Source organism: Nylanderia fulva, unplaced genomic scaffold (genome assembly GCF_048542155.1).
Source record: "Nylanderia fulva isolate GAGA-0341 unplaced genomic scaffold, ASM4854215v1 Scaffold15, whole genome shotgun sequence".
Classification (NCBI taxonomy): domain Eukaryota; kingdom Metazoa; phylum Arthropoda; class Insecta; order Hymenoptera; family Formicidae; genus Nylanderia; species Nylanderia fulva.
In genome coordinates, this window is record NW_028189730.1 from 264039 (window position 1) to 284711 (window position 20673).

A 20673-nucleotide genomic window follows, 5' to 3' on the forward strand; every position below is an offset into this window, starting at 1 on the left:
GCTCTGTGTTATTTCTATCGATATTTTTTTTTTTTTTTTTTTTTTTTTCGATACTTGTAATTACGGTGCAAATTTCGAATTCGTGATTAAAAAGCTCATGCTGTGGAACTTTGAACGGTCCTAAAAATGTAGAATCATCACAAAGAGAAAAATTCTTTATCGATCGATTAAGACACGAAGCGTTTGAATAGAATTTTTATTTTCGCGAGAAACTAAAGTTTCAATCTTCCTTTGCAATAAATATAAAAATGTATAAATATGTACAGCTAATATCAATTGCAAAAAAATTCTGAGCGTGTCAACGAGAGAAATTCCACTCCGATAACAGAGGCTCGGCTAATAACGGACAACAATTCGATCGGGCCGGTGATAGCGATGAAAAAATAAGGAGCGGGGAAAAATGAAAGGAAAAGAAAAAGGCCGATCGCCGGCCTGCGAGATGCCGCCCCTTTCATGCATAAATCAGGCAACATGGCGGGAATGAGCGAGTTCTACGTCGAAGCAGCTGAGATGGGTAATCTCGTCGCGCTTCTCCTCGGCGACTCTTTCTCTCTCTCTCTCTCTCTCTCTCTATTTTTCTCTCTCATTGAAATTCTACGCTAAATTTCAATCCGCGCCGAACAAAAGCCGTCGTATCTCCCTCCCCCTCCTTTTCAGCCGTCACCCCCTTGTTTCATCTCATCGAAGCCTTTCAACGTCGCCGGACAATAAATACTTGAACCGCGAGAGCGTCAAGGAAGCGTACGAAAATCATGTAAAAAGAATCGAGCCCTTTTTGGGATCATGTGAGGGTGGCAGAAAGAAAAAGAGCACTCGTTGCCTTTAAAAAAAGACGGTCCTTATCTGTCGCGCCATTTTTATTTATCTCCTGGGAGCAGAATCTCTCTCTCTCTCTCTCTCTCTCTCTCTCTATATATATATATATATATATATATATATATATACATATATATATCGAAATATTCGTATAGCTAATTATTCGTTTGATTAAATTATTATACGTAATGATTAATATAATATGCCATTATTATTGTCAACTATGCGATACATGATCTTTCTATATTTTACATATTATATATTACTACGAGATTAAACATTTGTTGACTTTTGACACATGTAAAGTGAAACGCTTTTAAGGGTTGTGATTTTAATAGAGTATCGTGAAAAGAGGATAAGGAAGCTCTTCCTCTCTCTTTCTCCATCTATTACGGGCGCTGAAAATTTCTAACTCGCTTTTCCCAAGTTTAATTAGATACGCCCTATGTATTCATCTTATTCGTGTGTATACAAACCGATATCATGACATTTGTGATATTGGAGGGAAACGGACGTTAGGGATGCACCGCGAATAGGAGAGAAGCGAGGGGGATTTAAAAGGACTTTAACAGAAAAAAAAGAGGGGAGACATTATAGACCTACAGGGTGTGTGTAGAATCATCGTTTCTTTTCGATGGGAAATTTAGGGCATGTGACGTCAACTTTAAAATTTGAAGAAGCTTGTTTAAAAATTATTCAAGAGATGCGTATTCACAATTTTTCTCTTTTTTTTTTAAATCTTAAAATGCAAAGTAGCAATTATAGAATTTCAAGCTTCGAGGATTCAACGACACAAGCATTAAACATGCAGTTTTATTAATCTAGAATGTAATGTAAAATTATATAATAAAATTTTGTACATTATTATTAAATGTCCGCATAAATACTTAATTATTTATTTTATTCTATTAAACTGCATGAAAAAATATAAACACAATTTTTTCTCGTTCTTCACAAATCGTGATTGTAAATATGCTTTATATATAAAATTGTATACAAATTTTCCGTCATATGTTACATATCAATTTCGAATAAATGAAAATTCCAAATTTTCCTTTAATTTGAATCCGCGAGTCCTAGGGATGAGTAATTCCATAAGTTTATATATCAATTTGTCGTTCAAATATTTAGAAGCCGATATATAAATTTGAATATTCAACTTTGCAAATTTATTCTAGATCCCGCGAGGGTCTCCGGTTCCGGGACACACCGTATATACGCGTACGTTGGTCCAGACGTCGTATATAGGGAGGAGAGAAAATCGGGGAAGATGAGGATCGCGGAAATGGACCGTTGCCTGAAGCTCGAGTCCTATGTCCGCGATATAGCGAGGAGTCTCGAAGCATCGAATCGAGATGGGACGGAGGGAAAGGGCCCGACTTTTGTACACGTCAGATTGAAATTTAGCGTGGGATTTCAATGAGCCGCCGAAGTAAGGGAGATTACGTTCGATTGATATACCTTCGCGATGTATGCGAGGACTCGCAGGACGACGACGCATCGATCTTGCTCGCTTTTTCCCTCGGTTTTCTTCTCTTTTTTTCCAGTTTTTATTTTTTTTTTTTAATTTCTTTTTCGAGTTTCCGGTAGTGTCTCCGCTTTCTGCACGAAGCCGCGTTCAATCAGCGAGAGCCCCGGCGGATTTGTTGTTTCCGAAAGTTCAGATCGGAACTCGCTCACTGCCGCTTAATTCGCTCTTTGCCGAAAACTCGGTCGTTCTCGTGAGAGCGACTCTGCGATCTTTTCCGGCTGAATAATAATAATAATAATAATAATATCCAAACCAACGAATTTTCTCTCTCTTTCTCCGATCCGCCTTGTGTTCCGAAGAATTCATGATTTTGTAAATTGCCGTTTCGCGAAAATAAAATCGTAATATGAATATTGGAATATTTAACAAAGTTGACGAATGTCTGCATCATATTTGACATATTAATTATCTACTTTCATAGATTCTTAATGTATAGCGTTATCAAAATTTGAAACTCCAACAGAAAAACGATATTTTCAAATAAGCGGAAGTTTTAATAAACGGATAAAGGATCGATTTTAAATTTATTACCAAATGTGCTTTCTTTGGATCTGAACAAAATGCTCTCTGATCTCTATTTTTCTGATTAGGTGAGCGAATAAAAATATTAGGCGAACAGCCAAATGTCGCAGACACGAAATGCATATCGAATCGGCTCTATAAATACGTCTATAAACTCAATCACGACGGATTGATTTAAAAATCTATCGGAAGTCATGTCAATTAATTTAACAAACTGATCGGTTCAAAGTGTCGCAATCAAGAGAGAGAGAGAGACGCGCTTTCTTCTGGAATTTATTTAAAATTCACGTCTGTCGGCTCTCGAATCTCCGCGAGAGACTTCGATTAGGGTCGCATATTATTCAACGGTCCCCTGAAACGGATTAGATCGATATAAAGCGAAGGGCCGATTAATTAATTCGATTGCGCCGGATAAGGCGAGCTATTCCTCATTTAATCATCGAGACATCTGTTTCGGCTGCGAGTCAAATTCGAATCGCGATGTCTATGCCTTCCGTCCTTCGATCGTCGAATTAAAAAGGAAGCGAAATGTAAAATTTAAATTCTTAAATTTAAACTCTCTCGTAAATGTGACGATGACTTCCTAGAAAACGCTCGCGCGTTCGCATTCGAGGAAAATCCAAAGAGGATAAAAATGATAAATTAACGAAAAATGATGCGGAATTTTATTTGAGAAAATTGAAGTTGGATGTGTATATATAGATAATTAATTTAAGCGCTTTATATGCGTGCTCTCTAATTTAATGCTCCCTTGATATACGATTTCGGGGGAAACTCGGCACACGAAGATGCTTATAATAAATTGAAGAAGCGCTCTGAAACTCTGCGGTATTATTGCACATAGATACGACGAATAACGTCGCGAAAACTCTGCGAGATATTCTCGCTCTCCCGCTTGTACATAATAACGTATTCCCGCAAACAAGTTTAACGGTAACGCTGTTAAGGCAATGCTCGAAAAACCGCGGATCGACATCGAAATTGATGGAATCTATCAATCCCGACACGCCGAGTAAGAGAGCTCTTTAAAGTCTCATGTCGAACAGCTGCCGTCATTATTAATTTCGTTCGGTTCAATGACGGAAATTCGTGACCCAATTTGTACTTGAGAATTATTAAAGGACTTGCAGGAAGAAGCTTGCATTATTCTTTTTCGTTAAATTGAAAAATACGAAGAAACGTTAAAAGCACGCTCTAAATTAATTTCCCTCTCGAATGCTTCATCCAACAAACGGAATTAAATTAGAAAATATATATTCGAAATAAGAAAACGAGTGTAATATAACAGTAAGAAGAATAATTTCACTTGCGTGTATACGTGTCCATTGTGTGTTATCGATGAATGCTTATATATCGTTTAATATATGTCAAGCACGCGGAAAGAAAAACTCAAAGAAACGCAAGGAAGAGAGCGAACGCGCAGCGGGCGCGCAAGAGAAAGAAAGAAGAATTAATGATTATTAATGATGAATTTTATATTACCATAGGAGTTGTGAAACTGCGGATGATGCGAGTCGATCCCGGTTCCTGGATGGTGCATGTCCAGCATCGCGTCCGCCTCGCCTCCGCTCTCAGAGCAGTTGCTCAGGGCTAAAACCAAACCGATAGACACACACCTTGCGTTTACACTTCTCATCAGTCTTACATTTGGTATCGTCGAGAACCAATTTAGCCCGCGTTTATAATTTCTTTCTCTGTTTCTTGCTCAGAACAGATCCCGTCCTTTCCCTTCCTTTTCTCGCTCGCGTTTGCAAATAGTCACAAATTTTCAATTAGTCGCGACGATCGGTAATTGTAGTACAAACAATCTCTCTCTCTCTCTCTCTGTGAAACGAGATTCGAGTTTAAGAACACCAGACTCGAGCGCAAATGTAAACAAAATGGAATAGAGTAAAACATCCCAGGTAAGATCTGAAAATCCGACGAGTTTCACAACTTTAGAAATTTACGAGTCGCGAATCCAAAGATCTGAGAATCCAATAATTTCGAAGAGCTTTAAATGTTTCCTCTGAAACCGGAAATCTCGTGTTTGATGATTCGTTTGGAGATATTTGGAATTTAACATTTTTTTTTTTTTTTTTTTTTATATTTAAATAAGATGCGTTTATATATTTTGCGAGCCAGAAAAGGAAAGGAGTTAAAAAAAAGCAATTCGGACGACGATCGAAACAAATGAGATCATTTTCGAAAAGAAGCAAGAATTCGGCGCTGTATTTCGTTAAGATTGAACCCATGTGTGCACTTTATTTTTTTCTCTTTGCACAACGGAACAAAAAAGACACAAAACGGAAAAGCACACACATTTCAAGAAAGAAATCATACAACATAAGACAGGGCATATCACATTGACTTAAGATTCATGTAACTTATGATAAAACTAAAGTAAAACTAAAATGTAATTAACGATAGCAGTATCTTTGCCGAGCCGATCAATCATCTTCGTTGACATATCGGAGAAGTCAGGAATATCAGATAACGCGCAGGAATTTGATATTAAGATTTTAATCCATTTTTTTTACGAAAAATGTAAAAAATCTCTTTAATGTGTATGTAATGTTGCAAAAAAAAATTGTAACTTAATAGGTTTATTTATTTAGTTAAGTTCATAAATTATTATTTTGAGATTTATACTATACTCCAAAATATAACGAATTTCTCAATTTCTACTAAAATATGTTTTCTCAAATTCTTGAATCTATGTGTTGTTAATGAAATAATATAAATTCGACCGTCAAAGATATTGCCACGTGCTCTACGAATTTCAAGCGCTTGAGTATCACAAAAAAAGATTTGTTGGGAAGAGCGGGACAAAGGATATATAAGGTAATTTAGGATTTTATAGGTTCTTGTCCCTAAGAAAATAGAAAACGTAAAAATAGGGAAAAATCAATTAAATCCAGCGTTCAATCGCAGCGAAATATATATACAGGATGCGAGAAAAGTTCCCGTGCACGCGTAAAAGCAACTTTTTTGTTAAAAGAACATGCATTGTAAAAAAAACCACAGTTTTTTTTTTTTTTTTAGAAATATGAAAAAGTTTCTACAATTATTATAATTATATCAGACATTCTCACACAAGGAATATTACGACTGAAAAGAATCCGAATATTGTCTCCATCGATATAATTTCAATTATGACATAATAAATTCCAGGAAACAAGAAATGATTTCCCCTCCTCTTTTTTTATTAAATTAATTAAAAAAAAAATTTTATTAGAACACATATTTTGTTCGATCTATGAAATGATTTTCTTATATTTTCCCTATTTTTCAATTTCTCGTTCAAATAATTCTTTGACTTATCGTTAGTTGTGAGAAAGTTGAGATATTCTTTCTACAATGACAAACTCATTTTGCGTATAAATTATATAATGCGAGCGGGAACGATCCTAGCGTCCTGCGTGGCGCGTGATCTTTCATTCGCGGGCGAATCTTGAATCGGATATGAGAAAACGGTGAAAGAAAACCTCCGTGAAATTCTTGGTGGTGCGTTTGTCTATCCGTTTGGTTAGGTCGAAACATTTGCATTTGCGCGCACAAGCGGGAACCGTTCGACTCTCTCGACAGAGATCGAGCAGTAAGTTTCTCTACTTTCGAGATTCAGCTGGTTCGTATCTTCCATGTTGACGTTCTGCCGACGATCATCTTCGGACGATGAAGAGGGATTGTTTTGCAAAATTATACAGAGAGGGAAACGTGAAAACGAAGAAAGCCACACAGAGTCGAAATGAAGAACGGGGCAATCGCCGAGTATAATAGTTATATCAAAGTGTGTCATTTCTTTTATTGATTATTCGTAAATAAACTTTGGAGGATTTGCAAAAAACTTTGCGAAGAAACTTTTTGCAAGGAAATACATTCTGGAGTCAATGAGATCTAAGCTGCAAGGGAGAATGAATGAAAGGGCATTTTATATTCGTGTTGTTTTTCTCCCGGTTCATTCACAGTCGTTACAGACATTTAATTATGATTGATGTTGAGCGAAATAATTCAGCGCGTTGATTTTGGGAAATCTTATTTTGCGCGCACAAGCGGCGAAATGTTATCTAGGTAAAATATTATATAATATTTATTTGATAGAAATTTTAATCACAATGTATCTGTCATTTAAAAATTCTTAAAAATTTCCAATATAAATATTTTTGCTCTAGTTAAAAGCTGGACTATAAATATGTCATATGCGAATCAGTCTGCGCTTTCAATTAGGTGTTAATTAACATTTAATAAGCTAGTATTTATTTTCGTCAATTTCGAGTTAGATTCTGCTATTCAGCGCTAATAGCTAAAACATTGATGTTAGCATGTTAACATGTTATAAATCTATGTATATATATGTACTAACATATTAATGTAAATCGATAGAAACGTTTTATCCCAATAGACTTTTTTACCCTGTATATTTCCTTGAATATAATTTATTAACCTCTCTTTCGATTAATATTTTAATTTTTTAACAACTTGATAAAGCAGCTCTTTTTATTTGATCGCATGTCATTATAATTGAAGTTCAATTTCCGTAAAGAGAAAGTATCGGCAGAAAATTGAGAGTGAGAATGTCGGATGTTTCTCGAGGATTACCTCGTGGCACAGTCTGACCCCCAATCTCCTTTTCTCACGGGGTTCTTTTCGCCCTACTATTTCGTACCATCCTGTACGTACGTACGCGGGACACGTACGTAACAGTTGCGAACAACGGCGTGTATGCGTTGTACAACGGGAAAAGCCGGTTCCCACTGAACACTCCGTTACTACGTGAAGGAGGGTTTTAGAGGAAGGAGAGACAGAGAGCTCCCCACACAGGGGTGAGAACAGATAGAAAGAGAAAGAGAGACTTCGCGTGGCCGTGCCTTGTGTGCGGCCTACATACATATATAGGGTGTCTCGGATACTTTTTGCTATCGTTTAATCTCAAAAGATCACATTCGATTGAAATTAAACTAATTTTTATAAAGACTGTAATTAGAAAAAGGAAATTGAGACAAATTTCGAGCACTCTGATGAATTAATTTTGAGCTAGAAAAATAATAGGAAATAAAGAATCAGGGCTATGGCTTTTTCCAGAGATTTTGATTTTTATTAAATTTTATTTTTCTTATCATTCGATAACCAAGTTATTTTTTTCGAAAATTATCTTAAATTTTTTTTTACACTCTTTAAACGTTCTAATAATATTAACGTAAAAATATTAAATAATATATGCAACATTGGTCTGACAAATTTTATGCGGCTTTGTTGCGCAGATATTTTTATAAAAACTTGAAGATGATTAAATAAATACTTTTCTACTGCGAGAAGATTGTCGAATCTACAATACGAAATTTAGCTTGGTTCACCCTGTATGTTTCATGCGTGACGTAGTGGATGAGTCAGCCAGTGGAAGGAGTATTCGAGAAATTTGTCAGGAAACTTTCTGGAAATACATACGCCAAAGAGCAGGATGTGCTACTTTCAGAGCCACGATAATAGTCCAACGATTATCAATATTTGATTCGCACAGTAGAAGTTCTATAATCGTTTTCGTCTTTAGTCCTCAAACAAAACTTATTGTTATTTAAGACTACATGTAGATACTCGAATTTTTTAATATACATACTTAGTTTCTTGATCGAAAGAATAATAAAGTAAAAATACAATTTTTTTTTAAATGGTTTGAATTTTTCAGAACAATATTGTATAATATTATATGTATAATATTTTTTATTATGATATTACGAGAGGAATAAACCCCTAAAACAATTTTTTACAAATATTGAAGATAAAAATAATATAATTTCCAATTAACTTGCTGCCTAAATTCGTGGGTGATAAAAATGTTCGCTCGGAATATAAGTTTTGGTGTCAGTGCGATTAAGAGACGTCGTTCCAAGAGAGCATTGCTTATCACAAAACATACCACACACACAGTGTCACCTTTCGTTTATCAATGATCTGCTTGAAACTCAATGCGATCCGTCCACGCGCGGAATTCTCTATCGAATTCTCTAGCTACGCAATAGCGAGCTCAACATCTTCGAATGTGCATCGCGTGTAAAAATCATGTTTCGGTCGCACAGAGTCGGCCACAAAACCTACTTTTGTCGCGAACATTTTTTAAACACGATGCGGGCACGATTTTGTTCTATTTCGCAATGTCACACGCGTTTCTGTGTTGAATTTCACGGACGCATCTTTTTCGAGCCAAGTAAATTATTGCGTCGCATCTCTGCTAAAATTTTCAGAGTCGAATTTAATCCGCACATTTTTGGTTTTCAATGGTACGTTTGTGATTTTGACTTTATTCGCTATGCTGCTCTGGAAATCTTATTTACATTTAAATATTTGCTTTCAAAAAGACGAAACCATTATTTATCATTGATATATTATGAGAGAAGTGATAAATTTTGTAAACAGTGGAAAAGACATTCGTACTTTGCTTTTTCGAGAGTAATACAAATATTAAATAAAAGATGTATCCTCTTTGAAATATTTTATTCTATGCATTCTTAACAGCAACGTGCCGTTAAACACAAACGCAAGTCGGTATAGTATAAAGAAAAGTTGAAATCGTGAAAGCCACGGTTTCGTTCTATCAGCTCTCTTGCATAGCGTAACAGCTGTACGACGAAAGGTGTTCATTGATGTGACATCTGCACCTTGATTCCAGTCTCCCCCTCTCTCTCTCTCTCTCTCCTTTCAATATAATGTTTTAGTGAATGACCTCTTCCCCTATAAAAACCGATCTCTGAAAAAAGCAGTTCTCGTTTCGAATAGAAGGCACACGCTAATAATATCAAAATTCATTCTCTGCATTTCGAGACGTACATATTTCATAAAATTCAAAATTTTTATGAGATTCGACTATGCGATCAAGTTGAAATTCAATTATCTCATTTACGAGAGACCAAGAATCTAAATTTAAAAATCAGAAAATTAAAAAATTCAAGTAGAAGAGAATATTTCTAACAACCAGATTTATAAATGTAATGCAATGCATTTGCAAACTTATATCTCACCTAATGAGATTTTGGCAGAAAAATAGAATATTTGATTTTTTCATTATGTCATAATAATAATAATAATAATAATAATAATGATAAGCGCTCGACCTAGAGTTTGCAGAGTTACCGAAATTTATCAGAGATTTGAATACTCTCTCGATCGCGCGGGGAGAATAAAAACGGAGGGAGGGCGGAGGAGGGTTGGTGAACGCGTTCTCCGCGAGCCGACAGGATATCCCGTAGGAACGACGACGAGCACGCGGGACACGCGGGGGTGAATTCGTGCTATGCCCGACATGTGAGCACGCATAGGGCCTCTCCACACCGCCGGGTGTCGCGTTTCGGCGCGTGCTGTGCGTCAACGTACCGTGGAAACCGCATAGCGTCCGCCACGCTACATGAATAAAGTGCAACAAAGCGAGAGAGAGAGAGAGGGATATCTTCATTTTACTACATAAACTTTAGAAAAAAAGAAATGCCTGTAACCCCTAATTAGCCGCCTGTTCTCTCTACGTAGGAAGCAAAATAAGAAATTAAAGTAAAAAATAGTGCAAGATAATTAATTTTAATTGTGAAATCAAGTAGCATCAAGATATTGTATGAATAATTATATGTTTGAAAAAGTTGAGAAAAGTTCAATCATAAAAGTTGATTTTTTAGTGGCTTTTTTCCCCGATAACATTTTGCTTTGAGAATTTCATAAAGTTTCTTGATTCAGAAAATTGTTTAGAGATAATTTATTTTGTTATCGTAAGTTATTATTATTCAAGAATGCAAATCATTTTGCACATTAAGAATGATGTATAATTGTATTTTAGTAGTCGACGCATAAGAGTTCATATTATCATATCATAATCAAGCACTTGTTTATGTTAAAAAAGTAGGCTATCGCAAATTGATTGAAAAATATTTGCGCTTCTTATTACATAAAAATTAAGAGGAAAATTGCGCAGTTTTAGAAATCGAGTCACAAATATTTTTTCCACCTAGAAAAACATTTTAATCTTTTTCTAAACTACTACTCCCAACTTTATTTGGAGCAAAAAAAATGTGAGACAAACACTTTTCGCATAATTTAATACGAATAAGCAAAATCTTTGGATACATATCTTCACAAACTTAAGAACTCAAAAATTCGTGTTTACGAGGACGACACGGTATTGATCGCGTTGTTAAAAACATAACGTAGCTCGTGGTAGCGATGTAACTTCGCGATAAGCCCGTGAGACAGGGAAACGACACAGCCGTATCGATTCTTTTTTTTTTTTTCATTATGTCCAGTGTACGTAAGAAGACACATGCGCGGCGAATGTAAGACCTACAGAACGATATCAAACGGTAATGTTGAACAAAATGACATTAATCATACGCGTCTTTTATTATGTAGATGCATCAAATTCTTGAATTTTGACAAATTTTCGCATTTTGTGATATTTCGTCCGAAATGCAAAATATCCTTAATAATGTATAAGTTGTGTGTTGTGTTCTATTTAATTTACTTTAATTGAAATATACTTTGGTAATATAATTTAATGTAAATTAAATCGAGGAATTATCTTAGATCTAAGAATTTAATTACCAGACATTTAGAATTTAAATGCTTTGATTCTAAAAAATACAGACAACATTTTAAATTCGAAACGATTATAATCTTCCTCTTGTTTTCAGCTACTGCTTGAAACATTTTTCAAGATCCGTATAGATACGTGAAAAAATTACACAATTTGAACAAGAACTTTATCATCATGAAATAAATGTTTGTGAATTATTGAGCTGCTGAGCTACTTGCAGAAATATATTGTATATGGAATGCATTTGACGAAAGTAAATAGAAAGATACGAGGAGCTTCGCGACTAATGCACCTGACCCCCTCGTGTGACGATCGATAGCGACGACGATGGTGAATGCAATTAAACGCAAATGACATCCAGCAATGAGGCACACGTTATAGTCATTACTAGAATGAATTCGTGCACGAACAACAATAGCGGTGGTATAATAAAGGCAATTTAAGAGCGCAACGTTACGTTCGCTGATTGATCACGATTTTAACGGGTATGAGCGAATTATTTGTCGTTTGGAGCTTGTCAAAAAATCTAAAAGACGTTCTACATATTTTTTCTCGAATAATACTCTGTAAATTAACCTAATTTTTGCTTTTCTCGTATTTCTTTTAGACGATTTAAATCTTGATTTTAATATATGAAGCTAATTTGTCGTATTTTGATTTGTCAATCTTTGCTCCAATTTTTAGAGGTATTGATATAAAGAAAATTTCTTGAAAAATTGTAAATTGAAGAGTATCTATGTTAGGAGTAACTCTCTACATATTTGTACGCTTATTAGGCTTATATAACGGGGTAGATTCAGGGGTTTCGCGAAACGCGTTTGCCGTTTGGATCGAATAAGTTCTACGGGACGGATTTTCTTGTAGAGAAAGAGAGAGAGAGAGAGAGAGATACGTGGGAAACAATGGGAAGAGGCTCTAATCTGAAGGGCACTGAATCGAGCCCTTCTACTTCTTTGGCATTTTCTCCTCCCGGCGATTCTTTATACCCCCGTGTGCCGCGCCTTTTCTACGTTCCCAGCCTTTTCCACGACCCTAAGAGAGTTTCGTGCTACGAAAAGCTGTCTGAACATTTACACTATAGAAGTAATCCCTCTCTTCTCGACATTATGTGTATGCTTCGGTAGACTCGCAAAGAAATGACAGAAAAGAAGAAAGAATGAAAAAGAGAGGAAAAAAGGCAAGCCATTTTTTTTAATAGGATAGAATTTTAGTTCCTCAAAATATATATTTGCGGGGTTTGCGAATTTTAATTTAGGCAAAATTGTCTAATAAACTTAAAGTCTCGAAAGGGATGATTTAATGATAAAATCATTATTGATGAAAGAAAATGTTTTAATTTCTCGAAATTAAAGTCGCAAGGGTAGTGTACTATCGAGATACGTATAATTATATACAAAGAAATAGAAATGGAAGAATCGTGGGAAACAATCTTACTGGAATCCCAAAGCCCGTTCAAAGTCAACCTCGAGGAACATCTTTCTTTCCCTCTCTCGGCGGAAGTCTCGATCGCTTCGGATCATTCCGCTTTCCGTGATCATGCTCGAGTGACACGAAAATCGAGAAAGTCCCGCGCGGTGATTCCGGTGGTTGGGAAGAGAATGGTCCAGGAGGGTTGTCGGAGGTGGTGGGCGAAGGAAGAGAGAGGGAAGGACGACGGCGTGGCGAACATGGCGGCTCCGGAAAGCGAGACGAAGCCGTGCCGAGGTCGCGCGCGGCTGCGCCGCGACGCCGTCGTCGACGGCGACGGCGACGGCGACCGCGTGACCGCCGCACTCGACGGATCAATACCTTGGACGCAAGCGGCGAGCGCCGCGACGCGGAGCGCCGCCGCATCGCGCCGCGAACGAAGGATGTTGAATTCGAAAAGTGTTATTCCGCGCGTCTATCTCTGAATGATATGGAAGGGAACGCCTCTCCCACGTGGGTCAGCCACGTGTGCGCTTCCGCTGTCCGCGCGCGCGCTTCGTGCGGATCTTTTGCGCGCGTATATTTCCCCAAAACATGTCCCGCGTGCGATTTAGCGCTCCAGCCTTTTTATCCCAGAGCTCGCTTAATAACGTTCGTCGATCGCCTTGCACATTTCGTTATTTTACGTGGCTAGCTAATCTGGATTTCGCTATATTCGCTGCTACGTTTATATTCCGGAGCAATTGTTATTTTGCGCGAGTATGTCGGAGTAGAATGACTATCTATCGGTTTGATAAACACGCATCGAGATATATATGTATATGTAATTAATGAATATTTTTTTAGCAGCAGCAGTTAACGCAACACTCGTACAAATGTTTGATGAAACAATCAATTTTGGAGGGTTTAATAAGAGATAAATCAATTTTTTATATTTCTTAAAATAAAGATCATGTACTCCATTATAAATTATATTTCCTTTCATGTTTTTAAATTTTAAAAATCTCGTATATAATTTACTTGTGACTTTAATTTCGTTGCTTTTTAAAGAAGTTTGATCAATGCAAGTAGCCTGAAGATGTTCTTTTCTAAGCTCGTTCCAGTGGAGCGTTATCAGGTAGGGTGTAGTTTATTTTGAATCGAAGGATATCCCTGGGAAGAAGAAGAGGACAGGGGTTTTTACAACGCGGTCTATTATGTGCAATGTTTCACGCGGAAAATTTCTAACACGGAGACGCAAGTCTCTATAATTATTTTAAATGCATTTTCAAAAGAGCAGAGTTGTTTCATCTTGTACTTGCGGATTATTAATTGTTCTCACATATTTCTTTGTGCTGGAATTATTTTAGCGTTAGTTTCAAAGCGAAATATGTATTTTTTTTTTTTAATCCGAGAGTGATTGTTTATCGGATGCAACGATTTAAAAAAAATGCTGTAAATGTAAACGACGGTACTGAAAAAATGTGACAATCATCGATTACGGATCGATGTCGAGGACGCGCAGGACGAGAACACAGGCGAGCAGCGAGACACGTGTGTATGTGAAGCGTGAGACACAACGTGTTTGTGACGTTTATACGTGTTGATGCACTACATGTGCGAGAGACTCGCACGACGACGACGATGATGACGACGACAACGACAATGATGATGAAGACGACGAGGACGAGGACGATGACGACGACGAGGACGAGGACGAGGACGAGGACGACGACGACGACGACGACGAGGACGACGACGACGACGACGACGACGACGATGACGACGACGACGACGACGACGACGACGATGACGACGACGACGACGACGACGTCGACAACGACGATATAACGTCGGTCTCGGGTTCTTTTCCTTCCTTTTTTATAGAAACGAAAAGAACACACACGCGAGAAGTGTACGATATCTAGAGAGGTGGGACGTTTGAGATAGTGTACGTTCGAGAGTAATTAGAGTGGTTTCGTAAAGGGGAGCTTTATTCATATATGATAGGTGGTAAAATATAGGAGGAGAGAAAGTTCTCCCGCGCGGACAACTAACCTGCTAGCCGCAAGGCCGACATTCTTTGAAACTCGGGCTCCTGCAGCCACTTCCACATCCGCCGGAAGGTCTCGCGGCCGCTCTTGAGCTTGGACCAGGGTTTCGGGTTGCGCAGCAGATCGCTGAGGGTGCCCTGGCTGCGACACAGCACGCGCTGCGCAAAGATCGCCTGGGGTATGCTGTACCTCTTGAGCTCGGCGCTGATCCGTTGCGCGAGCTCCTTCGTGTTAATCTCCTCGACTTCGCCGGCACCGCCGTTGCTCGCCGTCGAGACCGTCTTCATGACGACCGACGTGTGTTGCACGTGTTGCGTGTGCGATATCGTTTGCTGCTGCTGCTGCTGCTGCGGTATCGACTGCTGTTGCTGTTGCTGCTGCTGTTGCTGCTGCTGCTGCTGCTGTTGCTGCTGCTGTTGTTGCTGCTGTTGCTGCAGCTGCGTCTGCATCGTCGGGGGCGGCGACGCCGCGCTCGGCACCGAGTGCGTGCCGGGCGGCGAATGATGGGATGGCGCGAAACTCGCCGTCGCCGTAACAGCCGGCGGCGAGGACGGGCTGAGCGCCGCCGGACTCTGTTGCAACCTTGGTAAAAACGCCGGATCGTAATGCGGACTCGCGGACGATTTGTGCGGCGAGTTAAGGCCGCTCTGGCTGTACGCGCTTTGCGGGGACAACGGACTCGGTTGAAGACCCGCGCCCGGCGATGGATAATTGTGCGGCGGCGACATGCCCATCGACGGTAATTTGTCATACGCGTATGGCGAACCGCCCATCCCGAGGCCGATGTTACCCAGGCCGTTGTTCTGCATTACGGCGAAACTGCCGGTGACGCCGCCGGCCGCGTGACCACCGTAAACGAATTTGTCGCTCATCGTCGAGATCGGCGGTAACGGCTGCAGCGGCGTCAATGTGGCGTACGAGGAACCCGGACTGAAGCCGGGCGGTGACATCCTTTCCGCTACCGAGGTCAGTGTCTGATACGTCGGCTCCGGCTGCATCGCCCTGAAGTCCGTCGCGTCGATCATACTCGCGACCGACACGCTTATCCCGGACGTAGGCGTTAGCTTGCCCGGACTGAGGAGCTCCGAGTCGTCGGCGTCGCGCGAGTCCACGTCCACGTCCTGAGGCGGCACGATCACCGACAGGGACTCCCGCGCGCTCTGCCTGCCACCGCCGCCACTACTACTACTACCACCACTGCCACTACCGCCGCCGCCGCCTCCGCCGCCGCCACCGCTGCTGCCGCCGTTACCACCGTTGCCGTTGCCGTTGCCGTTGCCGTTGCCGCCACCGACGGCGCGTCCGCCGCCGCCGTCGTTATTGCCTCCGATTCCACCGGCACTGCCACCGCCACCGCCGCCGCCGCCACCACCGCCACCACCACCACCGCCACCGCCGCCGCCGCCGCCACCGCCGCTATCACCGCCACCACCACCGCCGATGCTCGGCGGATCCTGGGACGACGACAGATCCTCCGCGGCGGCGAGGTCTCGCTCCTCCTTGACGCCGAGCGCGCCAGCCGCGAGTAGTTCCAGCGGTAGGCTCGCGCACGCGATGTCGGGGCTTTGAGAGGCCGACGAAGACATACCCTCGACGCTACCTCCTCTGGTACCACCACCACCACCACCACCCCCGTTTCCACCACCACCGCCGCCGCCCCCGCTTCTACCCCCGCCGCTTTCGTGTCCGACCTCGTGCTGATGCTGCTGCTGTTGATGGTGGTGATGGTGGTGGTGGCTGTGGTGGTGATGATGATGGTGGTGGTGGTGGTTGTGATGTCTACCCCCACCGACCACGCCACCCCTACCTCCACCTTCGCCGCTACCTCCTGCACCCCCTGCACCACCTCCACCGCAGTTCCCATTCGAGCCGCCCCCACCGCCCCGGCCATGCGTAGACACTGCCGCCGGGGAATCGACCGAGTCCAGTAATTGCTCGCTATGCGATTGATGATCGCCTATGTCCCCTATACCTTCCATTTACGCACATCTAGTTCGGTAGTGGGCGCACTGCCACTCGTTCCTTCGCTGTTGTTCGCCGACGACGACGACGACGCACTGTACCGCACCGTATACTTCGCACTGTTTACTTTTCGTTTATTTACAACAGTCGAGTAAAATTGTCGTTTTAGGGAGGGGATGGAAAGAAGAAACGGTTCCTCTCTCTCCTCCGCTATCACTACGTTTTGTCGTCACTCACGTGATTATTACCGCACGACCGCGAACGACGACGCGCACGACTTTCCCGACGATTGATGCTGAGATTCCACCGCGACATCGGTTCGACATAGCGAGTATCCGGTGGTAGCGCAACGACCACCGTGCGCCCATGACACCGCGCGAGTACGGAGCGAGTGAGAGCGCACGCTCTCTGCGCTCGCGCGCCCGAGTGCGAGCGCACCGGTGTACCGGCTCTCTTCTAATGGAAGAAACCAAGAGTGAGTGTGAGAGAGAGAGAGAGAGAGAAAGAAAGAAAGAAAGAGAGCCACGCGAGCGGGCCCAGAAGCGGTGCAAAGAGGGTCGGTTCTCTCGCTTTCGGTCTCGCTCTTTCCTAGGGATTCTTCCCGCCTTCTCCCCCTAACGGTCCCTACCCCGAATATCTCGCGGCTCACACTACCGGCACAACCGCCATCTGGTCTTGGTTCTACTACTGTTGTACTACTACTATAATACTACTGTTATTCCGCTCACGCGCTTCTTCGTGTCGCGTGCCACGAGTTCCTCTCTTGGTCCAGGTGTGACCGCGTCTCTGTCTTTCCCCTCCTCTTTCTCCTTTCCCCGCCACGTGTCAGTTTATTCGTTCGTTCGTTCACGGAGGGGAGTAATCGCTCACGCAACACCGCCGCCGCCGCCACCACCACCACCACCACCACCACCGTTGTCACTATCACTGCACCAGCACATCGTCGTCGTAGCCGTTACTGTCGTGGGTACTTGCGCAGTGATGCTCTTTGCACCTTTTCTCCGTACAGTGGACAAGAGTCCGTCGTCCACGTGAAAGGGAAGATGTTTTGCGACGACACCCGTTAGTTTCTTCGCGCGCAACTTCGGGCTTCATTCACGACTAACCGGAAAATGGTCGTCGACGAAACAAAAACAAACGCAACGATCGTCCTCTTGTTTTCTCTCGACGATACTCGATAGAGAGAGGGAGAGAGAGAGAGAGAGAGAGAAGGTTATCCTCTTGCCCGGCGCGAATACAAGGATAACCTCGCACGCAGAGCGTCAAAAGTGACAAGAACCACTACCGGCTAAGCCACCACCATCAGAACGGCGCGTAACTAAGGGTGTGTAGGTGACACGGACATCTCGCCCGCCACCACCAGCACTGCCACCTCCAACTACAACGCCGCCGCCGCCGCCGACGTCGCCGCCGCTGGCGTCAGTCAGCTTTCTATCGATTTTCCGATACCTCGTGACCAACGTAGTTCGATGCGCGCGGCCGATACTTCGAGCATAAACATCGACTCGCGTCACCTGCGTTCGCTACGACCTCGACCCAGCGATATTAGCCAACTGACTAACGAGACTGCTTTCGGCCACGATTCGATTCGCGATCGTCCCTTGTTTATGTAGACTTCTTATTGCTTTCGAGGAACTTGTACACTTGTATATGAGATTTTTCTTGGAGAAACACTTTCGAAACAACTCCGGATACGTCCTTCGCGATCTTCTTCCTCGACGATTAGTTATATCATTCCGACGATCTTGCGTTTCCCTTCTCGAACTGGGTCGTCGACGTAACAGTTCGTAGAAAGTTACTTCCGCGCGCACAAAGTTACGTCTCGAGTGCACTTTGACTTTTCTTTTCCTCCTGAAAACTGTTCCCTTGATCGGTCAGGGTCTATTCGACAACGAGACTGATATCCGGTCGATCGCGGAATCGATACGGTCCGATGCGACTCGCAGTCTTCGTCGCGTGCGCGCGCAATCAAACACGAGAACCGATTCCTCTTCAGGATCGAAAGGTCGATACGCCGATAAGGCACGCATCGTCCTCCATGACTATTCCCGAGCTCTTCCTTTTTCCAAGATGTCGTCCTTCTCTCCCGTAGAGGCTGCGAGAACGAACGATCCGCAAGATAACTCGATCGAGCGACACGGAATCCGCGCGCACGCACACACACACCGGGACACAAAGGGGTGGTCGAGAGAGAGAGAAGAAGAGGGGTCGCTGACGATTGGTCGTGGCTGGCGTCGATACGGAGATCAATGGCCGCCCGCTACAGAGAGAGAGAGAGACTCTACGACGTCGGCGTCGGATCGACTCTCGATGGCCGCGCGCTTTCGATCGATCGGCTTCGACGGCTTGGTTCGATGGCGCACGACCTCGACGACGAACGGATCCTTGGCGAGACGACCGATCCTCGACTTCGATATCCGCGACTCGCCGATGCAAAACTCGCGCGCGCACGCTTAGAAGCGCGCCGCGCCACGATGCGTTTTCTTCCTCTTTCCCCTTCTCTCCTTCTCTCTCTCTATCTCTTTGCACCCTCGAGCTCCCTCGTTGTTCCCGATGTCGTCTTCGTGCTCCCAAATTCCGTCGCAAATTTCTTTCCGGAGGAATCGACTTCTTTCCGCAGAGGATGCAACTTGAATCTCCCTTCTTCCTTCTCTTCTCGAGATCTCCAGGTGCGGCAAGGATGATACACGAGGTCAAATCGTGTGTGGTGTTGTTGGGACACACGGAGAGAAAACGAGCGCGTCTCGCGCTCGCACGGAGTTGTGCGGAGTTGCGCAAATCGCGAATGCTATGCTACGCGAGAGCCTCCGGCAGGAGGGTGCCGGTCTCGCTCTTTCTCTCTCGACGAGACGGGCCGACGAAGCTGAGGAGCGTACAAGGGGGGTGCGAAAGAGAGAGAGAGAGGGGCGGGGATCTCGCCACGGGGATCTGTAACGAACTCGATACGCAGGGGTCGAGGAGAGGAGACGAGTCAGTTTCGGGGGATGAAGAGTGAAAGAGGAACACGGACGGGACAGGATGGAACGGGAACGGAGGCGAACGAGTCAGGGGTGGCCCACTCGACCGTGTCCAGCACCCCCGAACCACGCACGATGTAGTTTCCCAATTAAGCGACTCGGCTTCTGCTTCTAATATGGCTTCGCGTGTTTATTTTATCGATCGACGAGTTCTCCGTTTCGTTCGATCGATTCGTTTCCATTAAGAGTTGCATATCGACGCATTGTCCGCGTTATCGATCCGTCGATCGATCGACGCGCTTGTCATCGCACGGTATCTTCCTACGCGGACAATGTGCAAGGCGATGTCGATTCATTTTTTAACTCTGCTCTATGAATGTTTCTTTTGTAGAAGAAAAAATTGTCGATAAGTTGCATAGATGTAAATGATGAAACTCTCGTGTAACATTATCTTTTAATCATTCTTACCGTTTAAATATATCTTTCCTCGTTCTCCAGTTTGTTGAAATATTTTAGATGTAAAAGAGCTTGCAATTAGTGTAATATATTAAATGATTATTAATATTAATCGCATATGAAGATAAAATTGAAGATCGTCCTCTGTGGAATTAGACATAAACGATATGCGGGTTTATACGCAACTATTAAGGGATGGAACATGTAGAACTGTGTAATTCATTGATGGATGCGCTGGAATTACACGATGCGAGAGCGAAACGCTTCGCGTTGTTGCCTCGGACTGTTTGCTAAGTAGTTGCCAAGGAGTATAGCACATACTTTGAAACAAGGAGACTTATGCCTGGCGGTTCGATCCGCGGGAGTGCGTCAGATGCAGCACCGATGCACCGACCGTGGTGACCATTTACAATTCAATTCATTCGCGCAATTACAATGCAG

The 20673-nt window shown here is 42.6% G+C and overlaps 1 protein-coding gene and 1 long non-coding RNA gene across 2 annotated transcripts in view; one reads left to right on the forward strand and one right to left on the reverse strand.

The window, feature by feature from the left end:
* The window catches only part of LOC114935855 (uncharacterized), a 73179-nt gene extending 53561 nt beyond the window's left edge, over window positions 1–19618 (reverse strand). Inside the window, exons 1-2 of the mRNA XM_029308765.2 lie at window positions 14862–19618; window positions 4352–4459 (exon numbers count right to left, since the gene is read on the reverse strand). Coding sequence (XP_029164598.2) covers window positions 4352–4459; window positions 14862–16836 — 2083 coding nt within the window. The 5' untranslated portion in view covers window positions 16837–19618. The remainder of the gene's footprint in view (window positions 1–4351; window positions 4460–14861) is intronic.
* LOC114935864 (uncharacterized) overlaps window positions 1–20673 on the forward strand; it is a 237976-nt gene that overhangs the window by 158277 nt on the left and 59026 nt on the right. The window lies entirely within an intron of this gene.